The sequence below is a fragment of the Periplaneta americana genome, chromosome 10 (genome assembly GCF_040183065.1).
Source record: "Periplaneta americana isolate PAMFEO1 chromosome 10, P.americana_PAMFEO1_priV1, whole genome shotgun sequence".
NCBI lineage: Eukaryota > Metazoa > Arthropoda > Insecta > Blattodea > Blattidae > Periplaneta > Periplaneta americana.
Window position 1 is genome coordinate 37,109,815 of NC_091126.1, and position 18,634 is coordinate 37,128,448.

The 18,634-nt window shown below is 34.7% G+C and overlaps 1 protein-coding gene across 2 annotated transcripts in view; it reads left to right on the forward strand.

The window, feature by feature from the left end:
• Window positions 1-18,634, forward strand: part of LOC138707601 (cell adhesion molecule Dscam1-like) — a 386,068-nt gene that overhangs the window by 363,019 nt on the left and 4,415 nt on the right. For both annotated transcript variants that reach the window (XM_069837239.1, XM_069837240.1), the window contains 5 exons: window positions 882-1,025; window positions 5,945-6,130; window positions 7,507-7,643; window positions 11,677-11,833; window positions 13,608-13,746. In XM_069837239.1, the coding sequence (XP_069693340.1) occupies window positions 882-1,025; window positions 5,945-6,130; window positions 7,507-7,643; window positions 11,677-11,833; window positions 13,608-13,746 (763 nt within the window). The remainder of the gene's footprint in view (window positions 1-881; window positions 1,026-5,944; window positions 6,131-7,506; window positions 7,644-11,676; window positions 11,834-13,607; window positions 13,747-18,634) is intronic.

Below are 18,634 nucleotides of genomic sequence, written 5' to 3' on the forward strand. Positions count from 1 at the left end.
CGTTTTTCTGAGAACGGTGTGCAGTATATGTATATGTGTCTTATTTTAAAGCTCATTTTTCTTAAGTATAGTTTCTTCACACAAAAGGAATTTTTCTCAACTTGTATTAAATCTAGAAGCTGAAATTTTCAGGAATTCGTTATTTAGATATTTTACATGTACTGAAACAATTTCTTTTTAATTCGTTAAATTTTGTGGATGTTCCAGGGGTAATTTACTAAAAATCTTTCAAAAAAATATACGAATGTGGAAAAATTATTTCTTAGCAAGGAAATAAATTAAATAAAAACTACCATTTCAGCGTAAAGCCAAATTACATGTACATGAGCTATAAATAATCAGCTTTCTAGCTTCACTAGTTTTGAGAAAAAGTTCCTTATGTAAGACATAATTAATCATTGTCAAGATAGACAATTGCGTATCACCTGTTACAATTCTGTATTACCCAGATCTGCCTTACTTTACAATTTTTAATCACCTATAGCAAGTCTCACAACTAAAAAAAAAAAAAAACAAAAAAAAAACAAACATACACACACACACACACACACTACAAGATCAATAATTTAATACACAATTACTACAATTACTTTCAACTTTCTCTTCCCATATGCCGCAAAGGGGGCAGATATACTTCTCTATGGTACCCCTTCTGTTTTTCAATTTCCATATTCCTAGTCTCCACCAAGCTAAGCCCATCCTCACTTTCCTATTATTTATTCTGACATATTCTTCTTGTTGACAGAATTAAATAAGAATCAGAAAATGAGGACGGAAATTAGCTTTTTGTGTGATGTAAATGTATTTTGTTAACTTAATTTGAAATAGAAAGTTCTTCATCACTTCAATAATGAAGATAGGTTTAATTCGTTCGCTTTCAGGAACTTTAGGACCAGACTTGATTCCAGTAGAGGCAGACGAAGCAGTTTCAACCTATCTAGACTTGGGGGTGGTGCTTCCACTCACAATCTCTCTATTGGCTTTGATCACATTGTCAGCAGGGGTATATATATGTCTGCGAAGAAGTAAGTTTCCCAGAAATATAAATTTAGTTCTCGATAATTATTTATAGTCATATTCTTAAGTCCGAAAATGCAATTCCTGACACATCAACATTATTTGACAGTGTCCTCATACTCCATGCTATTGTATTCGATGGTTTGTGAGCATCATATTCCCCCCTCATTGTTATCCATATAGGGATAGGAATAGTGTAGCCGTCACATTTGCTGTGTATGAGTACCGGTACCACAGGACATTACAATGTAAACATGAATGAGGAAAGTGGCAACATTTGGTACGGTATTTGAACTTTGACCATTGGAAAACAATGTGATGGGCGAGGGAGAATTTAAAGGCCTATTGGCCTTCTATGTGCTAAAGTCAATGCTTGCCACCTGTCATTGATGGTACGGACCTGGTAATAACTGTTCCAGTAAACGTATTTTTTCAAAAGCTTTTGTTTTGCCTTAACATTAAATGTACCAGCTCGGACTGTCTCAGAATTTAGTATAATTGTCCGATGATTGAATTCTAATAATTTACCTTCCTATGGGTTAATAGAATTAAAGGGTTTTTTTGTAAAACCAACCATAGTCCAGAAACAAACATTTTCAGGAGAAACAAAAAAACTATCTGACTTGGGTTGACACTTCAAGTATGAAATTATAGTCGCGACGGTGTTATTCCCAGCGTGACTCCTCCTCTTTGCTTACGTCTTAGGAAGTGAAGGCTTTATAAAGTCTAGGTAGGTAGTATCGTTCGCCATTTTTGTTCTTTCGTTGCCGAGCTACCATAGAGGAACCTATTTGCCACACCGTTAAACATTATCTTGTCATAGCTCCTATGATAATAAATCAAACACACTGTAATTCAGCAAATAATTGAGCGGCAAATAACGTTTTTGTGTGCTTTCTGCGAACGCCAACGAAAGAGTCAAAATGGCGGGCGATTATGTTACGTATTTATCGAGCCTTAACAAATGAATAACGTCTTCTTCAGCGAATCACAAGACGCACACGTTTAAATGTAGCCGACCTGCAACGCGATTGGCTGCCGGAAATTAGAACAACAGGACTATAATCATGCCATTTCTTAAGGTGTAGTAGAAACTTGGGAAGTACTGTAGATTTATAACTTAAATTGCCTCATAGACGTGATGTGTAAATGTATGTAAAAATGGTTGTTTTAAGAAAAAATACTCTGTTGTGGTTGAAGTGTGCCTCTTCTTTAATCTTCTTTTCCTTTATTATATCCTGTTTATTCATTCGTTGCTTATGTTCCTTCCATGGGGTTACTTCTGGACCTAAAGATGACTCCATAACTAATACAACAATTCACATGCCTAAGTATTTTTCTTTGAGGTGACTTTAGTTGTGTATGTAAGAAACAGTAGTGCCAATCTACTATAGTTTAAAATTGTGGACGTCACCCAAATAAGGGCGTATAGAACAAAATGTAGTTCTGATATAAACTAATTTCAGTGTTTGTGAGCTGTCAGGTTGATCATAGTTGTGTCGAAAAGTATAATTTAACAGTGAAGAAAAACTTTTTCGACACAACTGTGATGAACCTGACAGCTGACAATCATTGAAGTTAGTTTGTATCAGAACTACATTTTGCTCTATATGCCCTTATTTGGGTGACATCCTCAATTGTATGGATAAATGTTTCAAGATGATATGAATTAGAGTTGGGTTGATTCGTGAACGAATCGTTCATTCGATGACTAATAATAGAGAATCATAAGCAGGGAACGGATTTATATGGACTAAAAATATATGAAATATGTAAATATATATGTAGTTATTTTTACCAAAATATGGAATTAAATATGGATTTTTACCAAAATATGGAATTAAATATGGACTTAAAATTATAAAAAAATGACTATGTACGTTAAATATTGGTACATTTTAATCAAACTAAACAAAAAATATAATGGACGTACCTTATCTTCCAATGTAGTTTCAACAAAACACAATTTTTATTGTCTGTTACCATAACAATAGGTTACAAACATTTCTTTCAAGTGCTGAAAAGTGAATCTTCTTCTATTGTCTCTGAGGATAGATTTATACTGACTAAAAGAGCGTTCGACGTCACAAGAAGTAACTGGTACATAATTCAATTTCACAATGTCTGCTGGGGATAAGTCCAAGTTAATCTTCACTTTTGATTCACCACTCATCACAGCAACAACCTTTTGTAGTTCTTCATATCCAGGGTTTTTTGAAAGTACAGTGTCCACCTTAGCTCTTACTGCATCTGCAACTTTACCTCTACCACGATTCAGTTGTTCCACAGTACTATTTATAATTTCAAAACTTTCAGATAGTGAAAGGTGCCTATTTTGGAGACTTTTGAGCGTTTTTATGATGCATGAAAATGTATGCTGAATGTGAGCTAAGTCATTCTTCACACTTATGTCACAGGTAACTGTTTTCGCAGTATCAATTGAGACTGCATCTTCAGAGTCAAATGCAAGGAGAACATTGTTAATAGAGTCTATATGTTCGGCATAATATTCAACTGCTTCTAGCCATGTACCCCATCTAGTTAAAATTGGCTTTGGTGGCAATGGAATTTCAGGGTACATTTCTTTCAACACGTTAACTCTACTGGGAGCTTTGAGAAATACTTTTTTCACTGATGAAATCAACAAATCTACTTTAGGGAAATTGTCTCTGACCACTTCTGCCACACGATGAAATGCATGCGCCACACAAGTAAAATGAGTCAATTTAGGATATACAACAGATAATGCTTGTCCAGCTTTGACCATATAAGGGGCAGCATCGCTAATAAAGAATAACACATTATCGTACATAATACCCTTTGGCCACAGGATACCCATAGCTTCGTTGAACAGTTTAACTATAGTTTTGTTATTGCACTTTTCTAGAACATCACAATGTAAAAGAATTCGTTCAGAATATTGTTCACTTAACAAACCGATAACTACATTACCAACAAGTCTACCTTCTTTGTCGGGAGTCTCATCAATGGAAACCCAAATTGAACTATCTTTAATTTCATCTCTTATCTTCTGTATTGTCTCATCGTAGATGGATGGAGCATACGTCTTCCTAAGTGTTGACTCATCAGGGATTGTATGTTGAGTATATTTTTCAAGGAATTCCCTGAAGACCTTATTCTTTAGTTTGTAGAGAGGAATATCAGCAGAGATGAGAGAACGGCACAGGTCGATGTTAAACTCAGATCTTACATTCGATGTTGTTGGTTGTGTTAAAAACAATTGTCTCTGCTTGGAATTTAGTTGTTTGTTGGCCTGATGTTTACTAGTTGTAATGTGTTGTTGCACCAGGAACTTTTGTGTAGATGATACTGCACACTGACACAAATTACAAAATAATATTTTATTGTCAGTTGATAAACCATCTTCTTTAAATTCTGAAATGTAACTTGTTAGTTTTGATTTTAAATTGACTGAATGACGTACTTTTGGCATATTTACCGTCTTTATAGTATGATTTACAAAACTGAACCTATGTGTACTCTGACTGGCATTTAACTGTTGAGCTGCACAACTGAAGTCTGTTAAAAATTTTAAATTAAATTAATACAGTTTTGTAACTTACTTTCCCATTGTTGATAGGACTGCTAATTTTCAAATAACTCTGATGTTAAAGGGATTACTGAACATGTGTTTAAATCTCTATTGTTGAAATGTATTTTTAAAAGTTAATGGAATTTTGTTTTGTTTTATTGTTAAACCTAATATAATATGGACTGTTTTATATGAAATATGGAAAATATATGGAAATTAACGAAAATATGTACTAAACTCTAAAATATGGAAAAATATGGAAAATAAAAGTAGGATTTTTCAACCCTACACATTGTGAAACATAAAGATAATGCAAAATATAAATTATATTAGCTTTATAAGTAAATATGTATTTACATATAAATCCTTTCCCTGATCATAAGATTCGATTCGTGGTATCAACGAATCGTCATTCAAAATAATCGTAACGAATCGTCGATCAAAAGAATAGTAACAAATCGGCATGGTATCGTAACCCACGATTCTATTTACTTGTTTGATGTGACTTGTCAGTGGACATTTCCGAACCGTGCCGGATGCTCCCGAGCGAGAGTGAAATCAAGATACTGCATTTGTTAAGTGTGAAAAATAATGAACACAAACCTGAAATTTACATGGTTAAGTAGAGATGTAATGCAAAAAATGTACTTGATAATAAGGTTCATTTGATAAATTATAATTAAGAAACACTAACTTGAATAATTTTGTACACTAATGGAGGTCATGATGTATGGTTCCAGCCAATGAGAAAGAGACAATCCAATGTCTCGCCTCTTATGCCATCTATGCGAGAGGTGTAGAACGTTTTTGTTCTACCCGTGGTTTGCAAGGAAATTATCCTGAGAGTCCTTCATTGATGGTTCAAAAGAATCGTTGGAATCGCAGACTAGGAAGAATCGTGAAGTCGTTGACGATTCAAAAGAATAGTTGGAATTACAGACTGGGAAGAATCGTGAATGAATCGTTAGAATCGATTCGTAATGTATGATTGAATCGTTGGAATCGACTTCTGAAAAAGAATCGTGTTTCCCAACTCTAATATGAATGGGTTATTTGTAATTGCTACCATCGTCCTGCCTGGACAATGACTATTTTCAGAAAGAAAAGTGTTTGGACTATGGTTGTTTTATGAAAACCACTGAAAATTTCCACTCATATAACATAGAACTATGGTGTTTCCCCCCTCCCCAACAACTAATTCAGTAGATTGCTGCTATAATATGCTCACCATATGCGTAATATTTCAAATTTGCATTTTTTGGACTATGGCTCTTTTTTTTTAAAAAAAAAAACCTTCAATTGTTTAAAAGTTTAAACAATAATACTGATACATTGAAATGTGTCACTTGTTGTTGGTAAGCGTATTTATTACAGAACCGGGACAAGGTAGGCTGGACCATGAAGGTGATGGAGAGCTCCAAGGTCGAGGAGGTGGCAATGGGAGTCATGATGCACAGGCGATGGTTGCCCTGGACAACAAACATAATCTTGCACAAAGGGAACAGTATTATGCCGCAGTGCAGAAGGGCATAGCAACACACACAGTAGAAAGAGTACCAGGTAAGTTCCATGCCCTGAAGAAGATGCATAATTTTGAGATCACCCATGAAATAAGAATTACAATAAAATTTATGCATTGGACCCTTCTTGCCATCACCAATTTCATTTACACTAGACCAGCGTTTCTCAAACTTTTTTCAAGTGGGGACCACTTTTTAAAGTGAGAACACTTCCGCGTACCACCTTACTCTTGTTCCCTTCGAAAGCAAATTTATAATTTTTGTAGCATATTTTAATACCAGTATACTTATATTTTAAAATAGAATTAATTAAAATTAATTTAATGCAATTAATTTTATATTAGTATTAACTAATTAAATTTATGTTAATAGAAGAAAATTCATTTCCGTTTTTTTAATAATTCAAGGTATTATTGTTCGGATAATCTTTAACTAATTAACTAAAAAAAAATTAATAAATATTGGTACTCGCATTAACGAGATGATACGTAGAAGTAAACTGAATTATAATCTCTAAAGCACCATTGTACAGTTCACTATATTCTCTTTTCACTTGTGATGAGGTCCAAAAATTAACCATACCTTCCGCTTGGAATTTCATTTTTAGTCCGGTCTCATTCAAGAGTTCAATTAATTGTTCTCTTTCACTCAACGAAAGTTTGTTATTTTCAATATCGCAATGAAAGTGATCACGAACCCATGAAAATTCGTCATATTTACTCTGAAAATAAGTTTCAAATTATGACCTCAGAGTTGTATTATTGGTGTTCGACGTACAGTACGTGACCATTTCAATGTGTAGGCTGGGTGTCGGCAAAACTATTAAGAAAGTCATAAATACATGAAAAGGTTCGGTACTTTGGTCCTCTGTTATGAATGGGTGATCCCTGGCGAGAAACACCACGTTCATAGTGCTTTAAATCTCTCTTTTGTTGTTGAGAGTAGAGTGAGAAGTCGGTAGACAGGTAGAGTAATAAATTTCATTAAAATATGTCATTACTGGGAGAAAAAGTGAAAGGTGATTGTCACGTGTCATTTCCAAACTCTAAGATTTTCAGGTATAGTGTGATAAGCAATTCGTTTGAATTTTATTGTTTCTTTTGCCTTTTTTGAAGGACCACAAGGGCAGACCTCGAGGACCACAGGTGGTCCTCAGACCATAGTTTGAGAAACGCTGCACTAGATAATCTTGCAGTTGATACAGTGTCGTTAAATAACTGATTAAAATATGGGGTTATCTTGCATGAGTTTCTTCATTTTTTCGACATTATATGTCCGATTGCATGGTTTTTATGTTTTCCACAGGTTATTTCAGAATTCTGTTTTTCGTTGCACTTACTGCAGTTCCTTAGCAGAAAAGTAAGAATAAGAAAAGTTGATATTTATGTAGTTCAGTACCATGGACTATCCTTTCAGAGTATGCAGAAGATATATCTCCTTATGCAACATTCCACGTTCAGGGGCAACAGACGCCTTCATCGCCAGGCCATATGCAAACTTTTGTGTACCACGATCACAGACTTGCAGCAATGGAAACCATGCAGCTTAAAAGTGTGAGTACTCTTACCACTGTAAGGACGAACTGACTTTGAATTTGTAAGCTTTTCTTAGTTATGTATGATGGTAATAAGTGTTCTTAATGACAGACATGTAGCTTGTATTACTGCAAATTGTATGAGCTTCTTTTGTTTCTGGCTAAGTGGAAGAGAAGGTCTGATGGCCTCAACTTCGCCAGAATAAATTAAAAAAAAAAATAAAATAAAATAAAAACACCTTGTCAACGCGAATCATGAATTTGAAAATTTGGGCTTTAGTTTTTACAATTTTTGTTTGTTTGTTTGTCTATTTATTCAGTTATTTGTATTTATTTGTTCTTTGTTTTTATGTCTGTCTAGTTACATCCTTGCTTTTCATGGTATAGTCCCAGCTCTGCTGATGACTTATCGAAAAAGGAACTGGTTTCGTCTTGGAGAGATATTTGGTGAACGTATTGGCTGTGTGCAGGTTTTCTTCAAGTACCGGTACTTAGTTTTTACCATTGCATAATACGATGTCTTCTGCTCAAGTCTAGCTACTGTCTGTAGTTGAAAGGAACGTTTGATAAAAAAATTATATTTACTTGCTTTTGTTCTTATTAAATTTTATTTATATAATTACCTATTTATTTTCCTATTTTTGTTCAATAATATTTAATGATTTAATTTTAATAATTTAGTAATTCAATAATTTTAATATGTCCATTAAATGTTAAGAACTTGTTTTGTGCATAATGAAGTATATGGTTTGGTACGAAAGTGAGGCCTCCTCTTTTTTTTTTAACCTGGCGACCCACACATGTTGCGAATTTCATTTAGTGACCACAAAATATCCCTAGTTTCATCATATGCAGCGACAATACGATACGTCATATGAAAACGAAACTATAGCTGTTCAAAATGGTGGATGTTTCTGATATCCTTAGAAAACAAAGGGCTGTGATTTAATTTCAAACTGTGGAGAAAATTAGTTCAGTTGAAATACATACTCATCTAAGAAATATTTATCGTGACAGTACTATAAACAACAGTACAGTTAGACACTGGGTGAGAGATTTCTAAAGTAGAGAAATGAACATTGTCGACAATCTTTGAAGCAATGGCAGTGACAGAATGCAAAAGAGTCTAATTGATACACTCATCAAAGAAGACCTCCGCATCACAACACTTGAACTATGTGATGCAGTAGCATCAGAAAACCATCTTTGATAGCCATCATTAAGCAGCTTGGTTACAGAAAAGTTTTCGTACAGTAGGTAACGAAAATGCTGGCAGACGAGCAAAAACAGGCCCAGAAAGTCATTTGTTCGGAGCTTCAGAAGCGTTCATTTTCTGTCACACATCGTTAGAGGAGTCGAACCTAGGTCCACCATTATGAGCTAAAGTGCCCGAGGTTGCGGGTGCGATACTGGTCCAGGTCGATGGCATTTAAGTGTGCTTAAATGTGACAGGCTTATGTCAGTAGATTTACTGGTATGTAAAAGAACTCTTGTGGGACAAAATTCTGGCACACTGGCGACACTGATATAACCTCAGCAGTTGCGAACGTCGTTGAATAAAACATAATTTTATTTTATTTTTTAATTATGAGCTGAAACAAAGTGTTCATGCTGATCTCTGGAATCGCAATAAGGATTTTTACAGAATGAAATATAGCATTTCGTTCATAAACTGCACAAAGGCATAGAAAATGATAGTGACTTCGTAGAAAGATAACAGGATGTTTATGAAAGATCTAGGAATACTTCACTTAAATGTCATACGTTTAAAGGAACTAAAGATTCTGAAAAAAATATTAGGAGGCAAAACTTTTGCACTGATGTAATTTAATCAAATAAAAATTAATCAAATTTTTTGTTTTATTATTCACTTATTATTTATTTTTTAATGTTTGTATCTGTTGTTTTCTAATAGTAATGGAGTTTGGCTCTGGATTCAAGGTATGCAGTGTTTTTTAACATAATCCCAAGTACTTTTGGCTTTATATAGCAGATTTACTGCTTATGTAAGAGCTCTTCGTCCATAAATAAAGACGAATAAAGTTGACCAGCCATTACTCAGTTCTCAACTATTGGTAACAGCTGTTAACAAAATTATTGTGGAGATATCATGTCATGCAGAAAAGAGGTAACATGTCTATCGGGAAAATAGCTAGTCCATGTTTTTATATTTGTAGCAACACTCGCAAACATACATCTGCGAGGTGCACAAATTTAAAATGATAATCAGTGAAGTAAGACCAAATGGGGGAAGTCATTGATTTTGTTGCCAAGTTTTCGGCACTGGATAACAAAATTAACTTTTTAAATGTATTTAATTATATATATTTTTAGATTAAACGTGCGAATTTTATTAATTTTTCACAAACTTAGTTCTTACTCTATTAATATCCTTCGGCTACGTTTGCCTGTGGTCTTAATTAGAATAATTTCGTAATTTTTATTGTATTAATGCATCTCTTATTGTATTAAAGACTTCATTTTTGCATTCATGAAGGTCGAATGTAATTTGTAGGCCTGCAGTGTAAGATACTTATAACAAATATGTGTATTAATATTTAAAATTTGTTTTAATATTTTAAAAATAAATTTTTAACTGTTAATAAATATATTTGTTATATTGTACATGTTTATGTTTAATATATAATATATAATGTGCATTTGTTGTATTTAATTTGTTATTTCGAGATAAATATATTGGATGAGTAATAATTGTAATTCTGTAATGTTTTTTTTTTTTTTAATATTCTATGCATATTTTGAACTTTCGTTTTTGTTTATTTGGTAACTCATTTTAAACTGCCGAGTTGATTAAAATGGATGAAATAAGAATAATGGTTTTACTGGGATTGGAAGGAAAAGTGAAGTATTTGACGGAAATAAAACCATTAATCCACCAGTCTTCAGGCTAACAACATCGGTTGTTAATGTATGTTCATAAAAGTAATGAATGGTTACCATCACTCTCCTGTCATTCTTACTTGACCTTAGAGACATTCTCTAAGATACAGCAAAGTGAAATAATGTTTTTATTCTGTAGTCGATAAGCACCCACATTCATTGAGCCAACTTCGTCTCGTCTGTGCAGTATTTGTTTTAATTTTACAAGGTCTTCTTGAGCATTAGAGTTAGTTCATCATAATATATTAATGTTGAGATGATACGAATTAATACATTAAATCATGTTGGAAATGAAGAGTTCATGTCTACATTTTTTAATAGTAGCGAGAGCTTCAGTTGTTGAACATTCAAGAGAATTATGACATCAGTACTAAATCTGTTGAATAATATAAATTTATGAAACCACTTACAAGAATATTTAATTTTTTTCTCTATTTTTGATTTAAGTGGCTGAAGATTTAATTAAAAATCGTGTTTTGTATAATAGCTTAAACATAACATTGAAAAATTCTAGATTTTGTATGTTTAACATAGAATATATGATTATTGAATCATACATACATCTTGATTATACAACTTTTAACACTGTATCACTTCGGAATATGTATTATATATCTTTCTCGTGTTAAATTTTACCATATTGGTTTACATGTTTCGGCCTGCTATTGGCCATCTTCAGAACTGGTTGTTGCTGGTCTTGGCGCCTTTTGTTTTGTTTCCTGTGGGATGTATTTGTGTAGTGTAATGTGGAGTCAAATAGTGTGTGTGTTCTGAAATTGAGTTGTGTTGAAAATTTCATTTGGAAGTGTTTTTGTATGTCTGTATATTTTTTATTGTTCTAGCCAGAAACTAAACACACTAGAGCAATACGAAATATACAGACACACAAAAACACATCCAAAGGAAATTCTCAACACACAACTCAATTTCAGAATACACACTCTTTGACTCCACATTACACTACACAAACACACCCCCACAGAAAACAAAACAAAAGGTGCCAAGACCAGCAACAACCAGTTCTGAAGATGGCCAATAGCAGACCGAAACATGTAAACCAGGTACAGTAAAATTTAACACGAGAAAGACGTATAATACAGATTCCGAAATTATTGAATCAATTTAATTTCTTGTCTGAAATTTCGTTCCAGAGTAATCTTCATGACGATTATACCAAATTGAGAGCAAACCAAAAGAATAAACGCTTGAGGTCTGAAAGTTCAGATTATTCAGGCTCTACAGACTGCAAATCTGAATTAGGGCCTATTCCTAGACCTACGTCAAGAGGGGAGCGCATATCACTTCAAAGTAGGTACCTACTCTAAGAGAAAAATAGTTAATATAGGCCTATTCTTCATTCTTGTTGGGCACAACATTAGCAGAATGGCTAGAACATCAGTTTTCCATACCTCATCATTAAGAATGAATTGTGTTCCATGAGGAAGTACTTCGTGTTATCAGTTATCACTGTAACTTCCTCTGATACATACACTAGTGTCCACAAGTTGAGCATAATTCAATATTTTGTTACCAAACTATCAGAATGGCATAAAACATCTTAAAACTGAATCACAAGTTATCTGGTATGCAACAGAGTGCTTAAGGATTAACACGTTTGAGCAATGACGACAAAAAATTGGGTATTTATATGCAAAATTGTCACAAATATGCAATTTTTTTTTTATGATCCTGTTCAATAAGGCATGAAGTTTAGATTCCTGGTTCATATTCAGGATTCTGATTTTATCACCATTTCTTGATAATGTTAAAAGTTTTCACTATGTTATTACTAAACACTCACTGTCAGACGATGCAGCATTTATATCTTATGAAAAATTATTTCATTTTCAACTCTCATCACAGTGGGTCCACACCTGTGGAGTAATGGTCAGCACGTCTGGCCGCGAAACCAGGTGGCCCGGGTTCGATTCCCGGTCGGGGCAAGTTACCTGGTTGAGGATTTTTCTGGGGCTTTCCCTCAACCCAATATGAGCAAATGCTGGGTAGCTTTCGGTGGTAGACCCCGGACTCATTTCACCGGCATTATCACTTCATCTCATTCAGACGCTAAATAACCTAGATGTTGATACAGTGTCGTAAAACAACCTACTAAAAAGAAACCTACTCATCACAGTGGCATTCCTTTCATGTAGACTGATGAAGATAGTAAAACGTCTGGCGCAATCAGAAATACCTTAAATTAGCAATGCTGTCAATCTGAGTTGTATATCAGATAAACTATTAGTAATCTAGGGTTAATTAGCTGTGCGATACGAGGGTTATTTCATAAGTCATGGCAGCTGTGTTATATCTTCCGAATAATCGAAAATGTGATTAGTTCAGTATATACGTTTGAAAACCTGTTGTACACTGTATGGGATGACACCACCAGACTGCGTCTGTGTGCATTAGTGGCTAATTGACAGCACATGCAAAAGTTAGTATGCTAGAAGCTGTACTCCAAGATGGATGTAAGTAAAGTTGACCAGCAGTCATACGTGAAAATTCCTGTTCTTCGTGGCAGAAATGCTCATAAGTGTCATTCTGAGCTATGAGAAGCATTGAGTAATAGTGCATTGGAACATCCTCCCTACTCGCCTGATCTCAGTCCATGCGACTTTGATCTCATTCCGCAATTGAAGAAGCGGTTTGCAAACAGCGTTTCGACGAGAGGTGGTACACATAGACATCACACAGAGCTGATGGTATTCAATGCCTGCATGATAATTGGCAAAAATGTGTGGAAGCTTGGGAATTATTTTGAAGGGTGTTAGGCGTGAGTAATATACTTTGTTTCCTTTGTGCATAATAAAACATTGATTTCTATTTACGCATTTTTCAATTTGCCTTACACATTGTCTCCTGTACCCAGACCCAATTTGAAACTATCATTGCGAAGCACATTCCAGTAACCTTTAATCGCATATAGTGGATTTATATTTCTGTAGCTTTATTGGCTGATATAATATAGTTGCCATGACTTATGAAATGACCCTCATATTAGTTATTAAACTATTGAAGGCTATTAGCTTCAGTACACTTCCGATTCACGAGGTCTAGTTAACTGCACTTTGTTGTTTAGCTCTTCTGTATCCAACAAGCGGAATGGGTACAGGAACAAGTGAAGGACCCGGTGGGGGGCCAGAGTCCAGCACGTCACCTGAGCAGTCTCCTGTCCCTGACAGGAGAAATCCAGCTCGTCGGCACCGGCACAACGTCAGGTAAAAAGTAAGCTCGACTCCATCTTCCTAGAGGAGAACTGCGCGAAAGTCAGGGACGTCTTTTGACTGTATGTGAAATTATTTTCTGGCAATAAAATGATACAGCAAAAGAATTCTACCTGTTATTGACAAAAACTTGTATATTTTTTTAAAAAAACATTCCCACAATTTTTGCTTAACAAATGTGCATGCTTTGATGTTTCAGATAAATTCTAATTGAATATATTTTGGAACCACACAATCATGAGGAGAGAGAAAATATTTAAGCATTTAAACAGGCTTGCCAGGGTGATTGATAGACTTGTAATGCTTGATATGATTGGAGTAGTCGTTTGTGTACTGAGAGGTATAGTTTTAAATTCCTTTAACCATGAAATAAAAATGTGAACAAATACTAACACAATTCCGTGTGTATACCCAATTGCAGTGCTAATAAATAAAAACATACATACCGGTACATAGATACATACATATAATTATAAATAACCTACGAATGTTATTAATTGTGATCTCTATTAAGAAACTGTACAACTTAAAATTATCCATAGATGTCTGCACAGAGTAGTTTCATAATAAGACAATTATATGTTTCCTATCAATTTAATTTTTCATTCTTTTAACATATTATTTATTGTAGTTTTATGTTCAGTGACATCAGATATGTAATTTTAAACCACGAGCCTTACATTCCATTGTGAAGCTGTCATATCCTTGCCAGTTCTGATAAAATTTCCATATGTTAAAATGTATCCATTAGATTTCTTGCGTGTGAATAATATGAATGTAGCCTATTAACACAGATTCCCAGTATTCTGGAGTGATGGTATAGAAATCTATCCACAAGATTTATAGCATCATACAAGAGAAATGTGACAATTCTTTTTTTACAGCTACCATGGTGACTTTCGGCATCTGAAATATTAATTTGTGTATTTTACTTTCTGTTTAGTCGTGTAGCTCATAGTTCCATGACTTTTATAATACCCTCATCTCAGTCTCACAGTACTCTTCCTCAATTTTCCTAGCCCTTGGATTCCATTTCACACTACAGAGTCATTTCTGCTTTTGTCATTTTTAAATCACAGTACTATACATGTATCGATGTTTCCCTTTGTGGCCTGACTCCAAGTTAGGCGTATATATGTTGACGTGTATCCAATGTCAACTGCCATTATACTAGGAGCGCACTCAGCTGAGTGACTTGTTGGCCGGGAATCCGCAGTTATTATGCACTGCTAGCTGAGAGAATTCGAAGGAGGAAGGTTCGATCCGGTGCTGTGGATTGAATTCGGCGTAGCTCAGTGAAAACCAAGGACCTGGGTTCGATCCCCGGCGCCAGAGCGAATTTTTCTCCTAAAATATTAAGTGTCAATATTATAGATAAATTCTGTAGGACAAATTAATATAACTATAATATAGACAATTGCATTTAGCCGGCCAGGAATGATGGTCAAGACAGTTTTCGTTTCTAAGCTGATGCTGGCCCAGACTATAATTGAGCCCCCACCAAACCTGTCAATTTCAAGAATGTTAGGTTCATCGAGATGCTCTCCACCACGTCTTCAAACACGTATCATCAGTGAACAGTATCATCATCATCATCATCGACGCTACAGCCCAATTTGAGCCTCGGCCTTCCTTAGAACTCTCTTCCATGCATCTCTGTCCCTGGCAACCAACCACCATCCTTTAATTCCCACTTTCTTTAGATCCTCTAACACTCCATCCATCCTTGGTCTTGGTCGTCCTACACTCCTTTTTCCTTCAAATTTATTCCCCATAACTTTCTTGGGATTCTCATGATCTGCCTTCCTTTGCACATGTCCTGCCCATCTTAATCTTGATATTTTAATGACTGTAACCACATCAGGGGACTTACATAGTTGGTAAAGTTCAAAGTTGTATCTTATTCGCCATTCTCTCATTATCACATATTGGGTCATATATCTTCCTTAGAATCAGTGAACAGTACTTGCCTCCAATGTCGAAGTTGCCTATTTACATGTTTCAGAGCAAACCTTAACCTCGCTCGCTGTGGTGAACCTCCAAACGAGGGGCACGTAAAGGTCTCCGAGGTCTCAAATTAACTTCCTACAATCTTTTCCTGACCATCTTGTAACTTACTGCTATTCCATGTACTAACCTGAGGTCGTTTTACAGGTCACGAGCAATGGATGTATGCCAACACAGAGCAGAAAGAACTTTGTCTTGATTTCGTGTTGTCTTTCGTTTACGTCCTTGCCCACATCTCCTTTTGTACTGTCCTGACTCTCTATAACGTTTAACAGCTTTATACAGAACTGACACAGAGTAACGGAGGTCATTGGCAATCTGACAGTAAGTCCATCCCTGGTGAGTGAGGGTGACAGCTCATGCAACTTCAACTTCCTTGATATCAACCGTTTTGTAGTTCTCTTGTAATAACATCTGAATTAGGCTACAACAATGACCAATAGCCTTCAATATGTTCTAAAACGGCCATAGTCAAGTAGAGAAGATCAAACTAAATCATATTGGTTTTCAGCATGGATGGATTACTATCCAGTTTCCTTGGACTGCGATGAAGATGAAAACCAAATGTCGTGTTTCCTGAATTGAAAAGATTTAACGCAAATGGTGATATCATTAAAGCACAGTTATTGCCTTATACCAGTCTTGCGATGGTCAGTAGTACTTTCGGGCGAGAGCTATTTTATGCCCACAGCGTGCGTGCGGAGCTCTTTTACCTGTAAACATTGCTAAAGGATGTACAGATCTTAGAACACAGCGCATCATGACGGAACAGAAACGCTCATACAATAAAGTTTCAAGGAAGAGTGGAAGATACAATATTTATGCTTCGAACATGGTGATGAAGTCCAGTGTTTGTGTAAAAAAAATATCATTTGCAAAAAAAGCAACATAAAACGGCATTATGAGATGCAACATTAAAAAAAAAAATAGGCATTATTCAGGAGAAGAAAGAAATAAATTGATTTCGGAATTGACATCGAAGATAAATTAATTTACATTTGGGTCAGTAGATTGTATCTAGATTCCTTTTATTTCTTTATTTTAAATGTATTGTTAATGTTTTATTTGTTGCTTGTTTCTGGATATTTACTTTTATTAGACTACGTGTTTCTTTAATTTAGAAATAATATTTTATCTTTGATTGCACTGTAACTTATACTATTACTAAGCTCAAAAAGCCAATTCACTTTTATTCCAATAACTATTTTCAAGATTTTGAGCAAATATGAACTAAACATTTTGAAAACTTTGATGCAAGGAGCTTTTTTTAGCAATGTCAATATAAAATATACTTAAAAATATAATTTCAAAACTATTAGATCTAATTGCACCAAATTTTGTACAGATATTATTATAGATCTGTTTATATAGTTTAAATTTCACAAATTTTTGGCTGAAAATTGTGGAAGTTTTAAAAGTATAGTATAGTAGTATAGTATAGTATTTATTAGCTGTCGTTATAGCAAAAGCTAATGACATTGTCAAATTACACGTGTGAAATTATAGTGCCAAAATGAAAATTATTCTATTACAACACTAAACATAAAACAAAATGATCACAAATACTCCTTAGAGTTTCAATTGAGAGTCAAGATTATCAAAATTAGGCTAATATCTAGATGAAAATTGTAACACACTGATCACAGATATTGATTTGATTAACAATTTATGAGAATTTCCTAATATATTACAGAATAATAATACAATTCAGAGAAAGAAACCTAAAAAATATCAACAGCTTGCTTTTCTGATTCAAAATATTCTTGTACAGAATAGAATGGGTTTCTAAGAAGCCACGTTTTCACTTTGACTTTGAATATGTCAAGTGACACTTCCTGTGCTTCCTGTGGAAACATGTTGAACATTCTACAGCCCAACATGTTAGGACTACTTTTAACTTTGGATAGTCTGCAAAATGGTATGTCCAGTTTTTCTTTATTCCGAGTATTATACTCATGTTTATCCATCCTACTGGTGAAGCCATAAAGATTTTTCTTGATGTAAAGAAGGAGTTCCAGAATATATTCATTAACAACTGTTAAGATGGACTCCTGTATGAACAGTGGTTTACAATGTGCTTTGCTTGGTTCTTGTGTGATAATTCTTATTGCTTTCTTCTGAATGAGCAGGATTTCCATAAGTTTATTGCTGTTTCCCCACACCAGGATTCCATACTTCAATATGCTATGAAAAAAAGCAAAATAAACACTTCTTAGGTACTGCCCGGGTATTTTATCTCTAATTCCTCTTAAGAGATACAGGACTCTGGACAGTCTCCGAGAGATGTATTCAATGTGGCAATCCCAGGTTAGTTTTGTATCAAGATGGATACCAAGTAACTTTACTGCCTTTTCTTCAGACCCTTCTTCTTTTTTCAATGACAAAATTAATTTTTGAGTCTTCTCCTCGTTTAAAATTAACTTATTTGCTCTGAACCATTCTGCTGCTTCCAAAACTGTATTTGAGGTTAGCTGACGCAGTTCTGCTGCACTAGTCGAACATGTTATAAAAGAAGTGTCATCTGCATATAATGTTAATTTGGCCATAGTGTTATAACTTAAATCATTTACAATAATTAGGAATAAGAAAGGTCCTAAGATGGAACCCTGTGGGACACCATGTTGCACTTCTCCTTCAAAAGACCTGATCCCTTGAATTTCTACTATTTGTTTTCTGCCAGACAGATATGATGAGAGGAGATCCAACTCCCTTCCATTTATACCATAGTATTGTAGCTTAAGTCTTAAAATGTCATGTGAAACGCAGTCAAAAGCTTTTGTTAGGTCGCATAACGTGATCTCAGAGTACATTTTATCTTCAAAACCATTGTATGCCGATTCCAGCAGTGATAAGATAGCATCAACTGTTGTTCTAC